The 12,481-nt window shown below is 43.6% G+C and overlaps 1 protein-coding gene across 1 annotated transcript; it reads right to left on the bottom strand.

Moving 5' to 3' along the window:
• Positions 1-288: 288 nt before the first annotated feature.
• smim11 (small integral membrane protein 11) lies at positions 289-2,486 on the bottom strand. The gene is made up of 3 exons (XM_014150737.3): positions 2,348-2,486; positions 661-900; positions 289-515 (listed from the first exon to the last, which is right to left on the bottom strand). The coding sequence occupies exons 1-2, from the start codon at positions 2,369-2,371 to the stop codon at positions 697-699; spliced, it is 228 nt and encodes a 75-aa protein (XP_014006212.1). The 5' UTR covers positions 2,372-2,486; the 3' UTR covers positions 289-515; positions 661-696.
• Positions 2,487-12,481: the final 9,995 nt, after the last annotated feature.

Raw genomic sequence — 12,481 nt, 5'->3', positions numbered from 1 at the left:
GACTTCAATAGTCTAATAAATTTAAGTGTTTTTCACTTAACGGAGATAATCAGCAAGTAAAAAAAAAAGCTCTAAAATAAGTACCAAAAGTACACTAATACAGACAAACCAGAGAAAACAGTCAACATGATAAGAGTTTAGTGCTATAGTGGCTTCCTCATCTCCTTGATCAGGACAAATTAAATGCCCCCTAATGTGTAGTCAATAGACTGACCACCTCTCCATCACACCACTGTCTCCAACATTCAGCTCTATATATCAAATGTGACAAAGAAAGGCCGCTCCAACAGAGGTACAAAAACAGTCTTTATTTACAAAACATCTGGTGGCTCTGAAGTTAAAAGTTTGTGTAAAAAAAGAATGACACCCGCAGCAATGTCCAGGACCCCAGGCCTGTTCTGGGTAAGTACTGTCCAATAGGAACTATACATTCTCCCCAGACCAGCCAATCAGAGCTCCGCCCCATCCTTGGAGCATGTAGGTCTCCAGTCTGGTCAGGTGACATACTGTAGTTCCTGGGAAGAAAGAGGGGAAATGTTTAGCTCAAACTGATCAATAACTACTGTACTTTAAGGCATTATACCCTTTGAAACACCCATTGTTATCTCCCAGTCTGTATTGCTGACTGATTTCCACATTTTGTATTGTATTCACTTTCACCTTTCATCTCCTCACACTCTCCCTTGTTCCTCTGGGTCAGTCATCCTTCTTGTTGTCCAGGAGCTCGTTATCCAGGAGCTCCTGCACCTGCTCCGCTATCCTCCTCTGCTCTGCCCTCTGTATCTTCAGCTTGGCCTCTTCCTTCTTAGCCTGATAGATCTTCACTCCAGCGAAGCCCAGGCACAAGACCAGGGTCTTCAATGCCAGGATGTAGAAGAGCAGAGGGACATTGTCCAACGCCTGGAGGGAGGGTCAGATAGAAAGGAGCAGGGTGATGAGAGAGAGAGATAATGAGGCTATGTGCTGTGTGTTTAGGTCATGAAGGCTCATGAAGGTTGGTAATGTACAGGTTAATTCACTATAGAACAAATCTATAAAATATAAAAATCAGCCATTCTGTGGCAAACTAGATGGAAAGAAAATGAGTGCTTGTTTGACCAACAAAGTTGGCCTACTTAATATAATCCTCTGTCATGCTCAATTGCACAGCGGACCAAGTAGAGGACCAAGTCACTCTCCACCAGCCCCTCTTACCATCCCTCAAGGAAGGAACACTCTAGAACAACGGTTCCCAACCTTTTTCGGTTACTGTACCAACTGAATTTTGCTCTGCCCGGAGTACCCCTAAAGTACCCCCAGTAAGCCTATGGTCTCATGAGCCTTCACAAGTACCCACTGTGGACTCCCTGATTGGGAACCACTGCTCTAGAATTCCACAAGGGACCAAAATACTACGCCGACCCCCCCCTCAACCCCCACACCAAAAGGTCCAAAGAATAGAAGTCAGCTGACACCCAAACAGTCACCATAGTTGGCAGGACAGCTGCAACCATCCGTATACTAGGCCTGTATTCTGTCAGTCACACACACACACACACACCTCAGAACAAATTAGCTGATCTTCTATAATTAGAACCTGTCAGTTCAGTTACTTGTCGAATGAGCTGACTTTTAGATCTGCTTCTCTGCGCAGCGCCTGCTCAAGACGACCCCCCTCGTGAACTAGACCACATAAACGATGCTGCGTAGGCTGCAGTATTTATAGCAATACTATCCTAAAAACATTGCATATGCGTCACTGTACAAAGCACTCATAACAATGTAGCTAACCAACAAGAGAATAAGAAATATCTTAACAATGTAACACTGCACTGTCCATGCAAATAGCAAGGGGTGGGTATAATTTGTGGAACGTTCCAACAGGAATATGTTCCAAAAACGTAGTAAAGTACAAGGTTGCCAACAAACAACGCATACAAAGTAGCATGATCAATTCACCTAGCTAACTAGCTGCCGAATAGGGAACAACTCACCACGTAGCTTATTCTTAATGTTTGTCCATAGGCTACCAGAGTGAAGACAGACATTTTTTCTGAATAAACGTGGTGAGTGACAAATTTAATGAAATAGCCCACTCCCTAACTTTGTATGCGTTGTTGTTGGCAACCTTGTTATTTACGAAGCTTCTGGAACAGATTCCTGTTGGAACGTTCCACAAATTATACCCACCCAATAGCAAGTGTCACTATCAAGTCACAACAACATTGGAGAGGATGGGCAGCTTGCCAGACGACAACGACCTCGTAGCGAAATAAGGGACGATTTATAGAACACAATACAACATGGGATGCTCAGCATATGTTAATTGTTACTAATGAATAGACTTTTATTAATAGATCTGATTTACCTTCCAGTTGATCATGTGGTCCATGTCTGCTGTAATGTGACGTCGGACGGAACTGTGTTAAGAAAGTGGCTTTGGGTGAAGTTTCCCCTAGCACAGATATATGTGGCACTGCTCCGGGAGGAGGTAAAGTATAATGTATTACTTCTAAAGGCGGGGATTAAGAGTTCTACCAATAAGAACGCACAATTTGTTTGATGTACATTATTTGGACCAATCGTCATCTAAAAATCGTAGAACACACTGGTAGGTTAGCCAATGAATGGGCACTGAGAGTTTCACGGGAAACATGTTATGACGAATGGAAAAGAACCGTCTAGAAGTGACTCCAGAGATATTCTTACTTCATACTATAAGGTTACAACCTTGTAACGGGGTTTGCTAATCTGATTAGCCATGTTATTATTGCTGAATCAGATTAAATGTAGACCTACTCCATCACCAATTATGGATTTAACCTTTCGAGTTTCACACACTTTGTTGTACTTCTAACCAACATCTACCTATAGACACCGCCATACAGTTCAAATTATATTTATAGCCTATTATAAACCAGGTAGTTTGAGACCAGGATGCTGATTGGCAGAAAACAGCATTTCAGCTGTGTGTATATCAGACAATATACCATGGGTATGACACAAAATGCTTGTTAATTATGTTGGTAACCAGTTTATAACATGAATAAGGCACCTCAGGGGTTTATGGTATAGGCCTATGGCCAATATACACTACCACTGCTAAGGGCTGTGTCCAGGCAGTCCACTTCACGTCGTGCATAAGAACAGTGCTTATAAGGGGGGTATATATTGGCCAATACCCCACCCCCTCGGGCCTTAATGCTTAAAGGTATGCTGTGTTCTATGAAAAACAATGTTGGCTATTTGAGGTCAAGCAACTATGACAATGCAGTATTGTTCAGTATCCTCTAGAGGGCGATAAATTACCTCTCCATCAGTCTGTTGCCTAGGGCGTTTATACTCCTAGGCACAGATCTAGAATCAGCTCATGAATCCAAAATCAAAACCTTAACCATTAAGACCAAAACACCAAACTGACCTTAGATCTGAGTCTGGAGGCTGTTAGAGATACTGAAGAAGATACGGGGCATGGAGCGGATCACTTTTGTCAGGGCAGTGATCATTGTTGGTCGCCACCCTGACAAAAGTGATCCGCTCAAATGCGCCCTGTGTCTTCTTCTACATGCCAGGATGTAGAAGAGCAGAGGGACATTGTCCAATGCCTGGAGGGAGGGAGAGAAAGAAAGGAGCAGGGTGATGAGAGAGAGAGAGAGAGAGAGAGAGAGAGAGAGAGAGAGAGAGAGAGAGAGAGAGAGAGAGAGAGAGAGAGAGAGAGAATAAGGCTATGTGCTGTGTGTTTAGGTCTACAAGAAAATGTTACAGAGCCAACCAAGGCTCATGAATGTTGGTAATGTACAGGTTAATTCACTATTGAACAAATCTATAAAATATAAATCAGCTATTCTGTGGCAAACTAAATGGAAAGAAAATGAGTGCTTGGTTGATCAACAAAGTTGGCCTTTCAAAGTGTGTTGCATTATGGTTATAAAAAGACTTGTGACTACATGTCGACTGAATTCACTTTACAAAAATCTGTTTTTTATGAAGTCGCCTTCAAGTCGCTGCAGTTGCTTCTCAGCCATCACCTGCATTTTGAGTCGGCTTCGTTAGGCTTAACGCTCGAACACACCAGCAGGAGGACACACACGTTTGTATGTGCATTTGGAATGGCTGTGTTCGAGAGAATCAAAACCGCAAATTGTGACTGACTGACTGATATACAAATAATAATGAGTGTTATTTCTGATGCAAGGTGATTTGTAGATCAGTCAGTTAGCAGTCGCCTGCAGTCATTTTGATGCTCTTGAACATGGCCAATGTATCGCCCCCTTTCCACATCTGCAGTGATCTGAAAATAATTGGACAGGTGGGAAGAAAAGGAAATAGTATTGTGACCTCTAACCCCTTCCTCCGCCTCCTTCCATCTCTCCCCGGGCCTCACCACCCAATGGGCTGACAGGGCGCAGAGCCTGCTGGAAGAAACAACACAGGATTCTGGGAAAAGCAGAGGGAGGGCTTTTCTTCTTAATGAAAACACCACCTGTGTCTGTCTCTTTATACAGTAGAATATCTGGTATCAAAGAGGCCTTATTTGTTTAAAGATGTTTTTTTTGTTGAGCGGTTAGATCTGAAAGTGTTTGTTTGCTTTCTAGTCGTCTGAAGAGTGCTGGAGAAAAACACTTCCCTGCTGAGGACACACAGCTGATGGGGGAGGATGGATATCCTCACACACACACACACACACACACACACACACACACACACACACACACACACACACACACACACACACACACACACACACACACACACACACACACACACACACACACACACACACACACACACACACACCTGGTGTCAAGTATGTTCCATGCTGACAGGCAATCCCCCATGACCTGTGCTCAGCTGTAAGGTCAAAGGTAAATAGGCCCGCCAGTCATGAGATAGCATGATCATGGCTCTTGTAAATGTTAAAGAGATTCAGCCAAACATGGCTCTCTACCCAGGATTCCATGCCGCTCCCTACCAGTACTCTAAAGGACTGGTTATTCACTAGCAATGTACTTGGCAACATGATATGCCAGAGACAGAACAGTGATATGACGCCCACTTGGCTGCCAGTTACTTACTCTGACCTACTTTCAGCTAAACCACAGGAGTTTTACTTACTCTGACCTACCTTCAGCTAAACCACAGGAGTGTTATTTACTCTGAACTACCTTCAGCTAAACCACAGGAGTGTTATTTACTCTGACCAACCTTCAGCTAAACCACAGGAGTGTTATTTACTCTGACCTACCTTCAGCTAAACTACAGGAGTGTTATTTACTCTGACCTACCTTCAGCTAAACCACAGGAGTGTTATTTACTCTGAACTACCTTCAGCTAAACCACAGGAGTGTTATTTACTCTGACCTACCTTCAGCTAAACCACAGGAGTGTTATTTACTCTGAACTACCTTCAGCTAAACCACAGGAGTGTTATTTACTCTGAACTACCTTCAGATAAACCACAGGAGTGTTATTTACTCTGACCTACCTTCGGCTAAACCACAGGAGTGTTATTTACTCTGACCTACCTTCAGCTAAACCACAGGAGTGTTACTTACTCTGACCTACCTTCAGCTAAACCACAGGAGTGTTATTTACTCTGAACTACCTTCAGCTAAACCACAGGAGTGTTATTTACTCTGAACTACCTTCAGATAAACCACAGGAGTGTTATTTACTCTGACCTACCTTCGGCTAAACCACAGGAGTGTTATTTACTCTGACATTCCTTCAGCTAAACCACAGGAGTGTTATTTACTCTGACATTCCTTCAGCTAAACCACAGGAGTGTTATTTACTCTGACCTACCTTCAGCTAAACCACAGGAGTCTTATTTACTCTGACCTTCCTTCAGCTAAACCACAGGAGTGTTATTTACTCTGACCTACCTTCAGCTAAACCACAGGAGTGTTATTTACTCTGACCTACCTTCAGCTAAACCACAGGAGTGTTATTTACTCTGACCTACCTTCAGCTAAACCACAGGAGTGTTACTTACTCTGACCTACCTTCAGCTAAACCACAGGAGTGTTATTTACTACGACCTACCTTCAGCTAAACCACAGGAGTGTTACTTACTCTGACCTACCTTTAGCTAAACCACAGGAGTGTTATTTACTCTGACCTACCTTCAGCTAAACCACAGGAGTGTTATTTACTCTGACCTACCTTCAGCTAAACCACACGAGTGTTATTTACTCTGACCTACCTTCAGCTAAACCACAGGAGTGTTATTTACTCTGACCTACCTTCAGCTAAACCACAGGAGTGTTATTTACTCTGACCTACCTTCAGCTAAACTACAGGAGTGTTATTTACTCTGACCTACCTTCAGACTAAAACATGTTTTCTTCTTTTGGCTCTATACTCCAAAAGTTTGGATTTGAAATCAAACTTTGACTATGAGGTTAAAACCTCTTTGGGATAGGCGTGCCGCTAGCGCCCCACCTCGACAACATCCGGTGAAATTGCAGAGCGCCAAATTAAAAATTCGTAATATTAAACATTCATGAAAATACAAGTGTCTTACATCATTTAAAAGCTTAACTTCTTGTTAGTCCAGCCACTTTGTCAGATTTCAAAAAGGCTTTACGGCGAAAGCACACCATGCGATTATCTGAGGACAGCGCCCCGCATACAAAAGCATTACAAACATTTTCCAAACATGCAGAGGCGTCACTTTGGGCACCTCAGTCATCCAAACTTCCAAATACTGCCCCCTATCCCGAAGAAGTTTTTAAAGTGTAGACTGTCAGCTTTAATTTGAGGGGATTTTCATCCAAATCGGGTAAACCCACTTTTTGTATAGAGTCCCCCAATTTTAGAGGAGCAAAAGTATTGGGACAAATTCACTTATATATGTATTAAAGTAGTAAAAAGTTAAGTATTTGGCCCTGTATTCTGTCATTTTGGAGTAGTTTTTATTGTTACTAAGAATATAAAATGTTTCTAAAGACTACCATGATTACGGATAATACTGAATGAATCGTCAGTAATAATGAGTGAAAAAGTTACAGATGCACAAATTTCATACCACCAAGACGTGCTAACCTCTCACCATTAAATCATAACAGGGGAGGTTAGCATTTTTAGGGGGGGGTATGATATTTGTGCGTCTGTAACATTGTCACTCACCTAAATAACAAACTGACCTCGTTTAACAGCTGTGTATGTGTGTGTGTGTGTGTGTGTGTGTGTGTGTGTGTGTGTGTGTGTGTGTGTGTGTGTGTGTGTGTGTGTGTGTGTGTGTGTGTGTGTGTGTGTGTGTGTGTGTGTGTGTGTGTGTGTGTGTGTGTGTGTGTGTGTGTGTACGTATGTCTGTGTGTGTGTCAATAGGCAGTAATGTAATGCATCATAGGACCGGAGATAATTACATTTTTTGCGTGAAGTCACATGGAAATGAAGTGTAAAACAAGCACAAACTTATTTTCACTGTATGCTACATTGGTTGCATATGGTGGTGAGTGATCATATTTGGAGAGAGGTGAAAAACCATTGATTATGTCTTCACCGCATGATTGAGCATTCATTTCAAGTAAAGTTGACCTGTTCTTCACATGAGCTTTGACATCTAAACGTTCAATGTTTTTGTCATCTGTATGGATGGAGTCTCTATATGCAGCAGGAGAATACTGTATGGACCACTGAATCTGCCTCAGACAATGCTATAAGCTACATCTGAGAATATGGACCACTGTATCTGCCGCAGACAATGCTGTAAGCTACATCTGAGAATATGGACCACAGTATCTGCCTCAGACAATGCTATAAGCTACATCTGAGAATATAGACCACAGTATCTGCCTCAGACAATGCTGTAAGCTACATCTGAGAATATAGACCACAGTATCTGCCTCAGACAATGCTGTAAGCTACATCTGAGAATATGTGAATAAAGACTTGAATAAAAGGAGGACAGGATATGGATGTGTGACATTGGTACTTTGACAACTTGAGTTTTATCAGTCTCTGGAGAAGCATTCTGTTTGAGAGAGAGAGAGCGAGAGAGAGAGAGTGAGAGAGAAGAAATAGGGAGAAAAAGAAAGAAAGAAAGAAAGAAAGAAAGAAAGAAAGAAAGAAAGAAAGAAAGAAAGAAAGAAAAAGTGAGAGAGAGTGAGAGAGAATTACAGGGGGGACCTTCATTGTGATCCACGGTCGGACTCTGAGGCTCTAGTTTCCATGGTAACAGCTATTGCAGGGTGTTTGGTTAAGGGTGTTAGGATGTTGTTCATACAGGGAAGCATGGAGACGTGGTTATTTTACCATAGAAAGACAGGAACAAGGGGATACAATGGAGACCTTTTCCCATAGACATTTCAGAGGTCTTTCTTTATACAGAGCATTCGGAAAGTATTCAGACCCCTTCACTTTTTCCACATTTTGTTACGTTACAGCCTTACTCTAAAATGGATGAAATAAAAATGATTCCTCATCAATCTACACACAATACCCCATAATGACAAAGTGAAAACAGGTTTTTAGAAATAAAATAAAAACAGAAATACCTTATTGGCATAAGTATTCAGACCCTTTGCTATGAGACTCAAAATTGTGCTCAGCTGCATCCTGTTTCCATTGATCATCCTTGAGATGTTTCTACAACTTGTTTGGAGTCCACCTCTGGTAAATTCAATTGATTGGACATAATTTGGAAAGGCACACACCAGTCTATATAAGGTCCCACAGTTGACAGTGCATGTCAGAACTAAAACCAAGCCATGAGGTCGCAGGAATTGACCGTAGAGCTCTGAGACAGGATTGTGTCGAGTCACAGATCTGGGGTACCAAAACATTTCTGCAGCATTGCAGGTCCCCAAGAACACAGTGGCCTCCATCATTCTTAAATGGAAGAAGTTTGGAACCACCAAGACTCTTCCTAGAGCTGGCCACCAGGCCAAAGTGAGCAATCGGGGGAGAAGGGCCTTGGTCAAGGAGGTGACCAAGAACCCGATGGTCACTCTGACAGAGCTCCAGAGTTCCTCTGTGGAGATGGGAGAACCTTCCAGAAGGACAATCATCTCTGCAACACTCCACCAATCAGGCCTTTATGGTAGAGTGGCCAGATGGAAGCCACTCCTCAGTAAAAAGCACATGACAGCCCACTTGGAGTCCACTAAAGGACTTTCAGACCATGAGAAACAAGATTTTCCGGTCTGATGAAACCAAGATTGAACTCTTTGGCCTGAAGAGGAAACCTGGCACCATCCCTATGGTAAAGCATGGTGGTGGCAGCATCATGCTGTGGGGGATGTTTTTTTGCGGTTTGGGACTGGCAGACTAGTCAGGATTGAGAGAAAGATGAACAGAGCAAAGTGCATAGAGATCCTTGATGAAAACCTGCTCCAGAGCGCTTAAGGACCTCAGACTGGGGCAAAGGTTCACCTTCCAACAGGAAAACAACCCTAAGCACACAGCCAAGACAACGCAGGAGTGGCTTCGGGACAGGTCTCAAAATGGCCAGAGCCCGGACTTTAACCAGATCGAACATCTCTGGAGAGACCTGAAAATATCTGTGCAGCGACGCTCCCCATCCAACCTAACAGAGCATGACAGGATCTGCAGAGAGGAATGTGAGAAACTCCCCAAATACAGGTGTGCCAAGCTTGTAGCGTCTTACCCAAGAAGACTCAAGGCTGTAATCGCTGCCAAAGGTGTTTCAACAAAGTACTGAGTAAAGGGTCTGAATACTTACGTAAATGTCATATTTCATTTATTTATTTATTTTTCTAAATTTGCAAACATTTCTAAAAACCTGTTTTTGCTTTGTCATTATGGGGTATTGTGTGTAGATTGATAAGGGGGGGAAAACGATTTCATCCATTCTAGAATAAGGCTGTAACGTAACAAAATGTGGAAAAAGTGAAGGGGTCTGAATCCTTGTATATGAACATATGTACTTGAGTGCATTTGTGTAGGTGGCTGCATGTGGGTGGATGTACATATGTAACAGTACTCTTCTTGTGTTGTGTACAATCAATCGTCAACACAAACTCCAACTTGTAACACCAGTCATGGAGCTTTATTATGACAGGAACAGCACAAAATTGCACGTCATGCAATGCACGGCTCACCATCTAACTCTGCACTCACGCACTGTACAACATATACACCCCCCCCCCCCCCCCCCCCCCAAAAACCAAAAACCCATTGGCTTAACAATAAAGTGGCAAGGGGAATCACCAATATAACCCTGTTACACATATAATATATATCTTACTCTTTCTCCTAAAGCAGTGATATTGATGGATTTGAGCCAAGTATGTTGGTTGGGTCAATAGTAACCATACACAGACTCAGACACACACACACACACACACACACACTGGGCTATTTACATCCATCCCTGAGGCACTGAAGCCTCTGATATTAAAAGAGCAGGTCAAAGGTGACAAAACAACCTCCAACCTCTCCAGGTGAACAGTAATCCAGATGTTTCTGACACTGATGTTCATAACCTTTCTGGATTTCTGTTCACAGGAAAGATGCTCTCACACACACACACACTCACAAACACACACATGTCACACACACATGCTCACACACACGCTCACACAAACACACTGCCATGTACTTGCTTGTTTGTGTTCCATTATTAATATGCCTGCCTTAGATCTCTCGTAGCTCAACGAGTACCAGTGGGAGAGATAAGGCTGTTGATGCTGTGTGTTATCTTAGTAGTTAGTAGCGTTGTTAGCTGTGTGAGACAACATGCTAGCTTTCATTAGCCACAGTGTATTAGCTGTGCTATAATGACATGGATGAGTCGTTGGCTGGCGTTAGCTGAGGTAGAAGACTGCTCGCTAACTAGCGATGTTAGTTACAGTAGGCAGAAGCTTCTGACAGAGGGCAGGGAGGATAGGGATGGAAAAACAGAGGAGACGAGTGAAGAGGTACGAAGAAAGAAGAGAGGAGAGGAGACGGGGAGAGAAAGAGTGAGAGAGAGAGAGAGAGAGAGAGAGAGAGAGTGGAAGAGTAGAGAGAGGAGAGTTGATTGAGCTCTCTACTCGTCCCCAACATCTGTCGTCCCTCCTCTCTTATCTCCGTGGAAACGCCAAAACCTGCCTCCTCCCTGTGAGGATCCTTTCATCTCTATCACCAGGTGTCTCTCCCACACACTCTTCTTCTTAATATACACGCTCATCTTCTTCTTCTTCTATTCTTACAGATGAGAAGGAACAGTGTAGGTGTATATGGGACCCAGAGGATTTGAACCCCAGACTGTCAACCCATTGAGCCAATGACTCAGGGAGCCAACACGAGTGTTTATATCTCAGGTTAGGCTACCCATAGTTCACCCAACCACTCCTTGTTCCTGTCATACAACCCCTGTCAGACTGCTGGTTTTCAGTCGGTTAGGAAAAGGTTAGTTGCCTCCCTGCTTGTAACCAACACCTCACACATTCAATTTACATGGTGCCTGCAAGGATGTTCAATTCACATTGCGCCTGCAAGGATGTTCAATTCACATGGTGCCTGCAAGGATGTTCAATTCACATGGTGCCTGCCAGGATGTTCAATTCACATGGTGCCTGCAAGGATGTTCAATTCACATGGTGCCTGCAAGGATGTTTAATTCACATGGTGCCTGCAAAGATGTGTGTGTGTGTGAACCAGTGAGCCGCAGCAGTGAATAAGAAGACATTGATTGCTCTGGCGTCCTCCTAACCTAACCCCGACTGCTGTGTTGTGCTGTAAGAGAGCACATATCAGCTTGTTCACCTGTGTCTCTGTCAAACCTCTGATCTTTAAATCACCTTGATCTCCTCTCAGCTCAGTGAGTCATTGGATTAGCACATCCATATGATGCAGAGATGAGTGGACCTGTGCAGTGCCTGTTGAGTGTGGTCTGTATGTGTGTGGGTAGGGTGGGTGGGGTGTTTCAGTGATGGAATGGGACCTAAGGGATGGGGTGTAGTTGGTTACTATGGGTACCACATAGACATGGAGGGTTAAGATGGGGGGAGAGTGGAACAGCAGAACAACATGTGTGTGTTTGAGCTTTAAAACAAAGTCAGTAAAGTACGAGACTCATAACCTATTCTCCCCACAACAGAAACAGTGGGCCTGAGGGTGTATAGTGAAATGACCAGTGTGTGTGTGTGTGTGTGCGTGTGTGTGTGTCTACACATGAGAAACAGTGGGCCAGGGGTACAGTAAATGAGGGCATTGGAGGACCATGGTGGCGAGGGAGACTAAATGGCAACGCTAGACTGATGAGCATGTAAGCATTTCACTGTAAGGTCTACACCTGTTGTATTTAGCGCTCGTGACCCCAGGGACAGGCAGCAGGAGCATGGAGATGAGAGAGAGGGAGAGAGAAAAAGATGGGGGAGAGAGGAGAGGTGTCTGCAGTAGGCAGACAGATGAACGTCTTGCTTTCCAGTGAGATGTGTCAGTGCTAGTGTAGCGTCACACACAGTGACCTTCAGCCCCCAGGGATATAAAAGACAGACCGATCCTCTCAACTCATCTCTGCACACTAGTGTTAAAACAGGCGCCAGGAAAA

The sequence above is a fragment of the Salmo salar genome, chromosome 16, assembly GCF_965601325.2.
Source record: "Salmo salar chromosome 16, fSalSal1, whole genome shotgun sequence".
NCBI classification, from domain to species: Eukaryota; Metazoa; Chordata; class Actinopteri; order Salmoniformes; family Salmonidae; genus Salmo; species Salmo salar.
The sequence above is the reverse complement of the archived record's forward strand: the minus strand, read 5'-3'. Positions and strand labels throughout refer to the sequence as shown.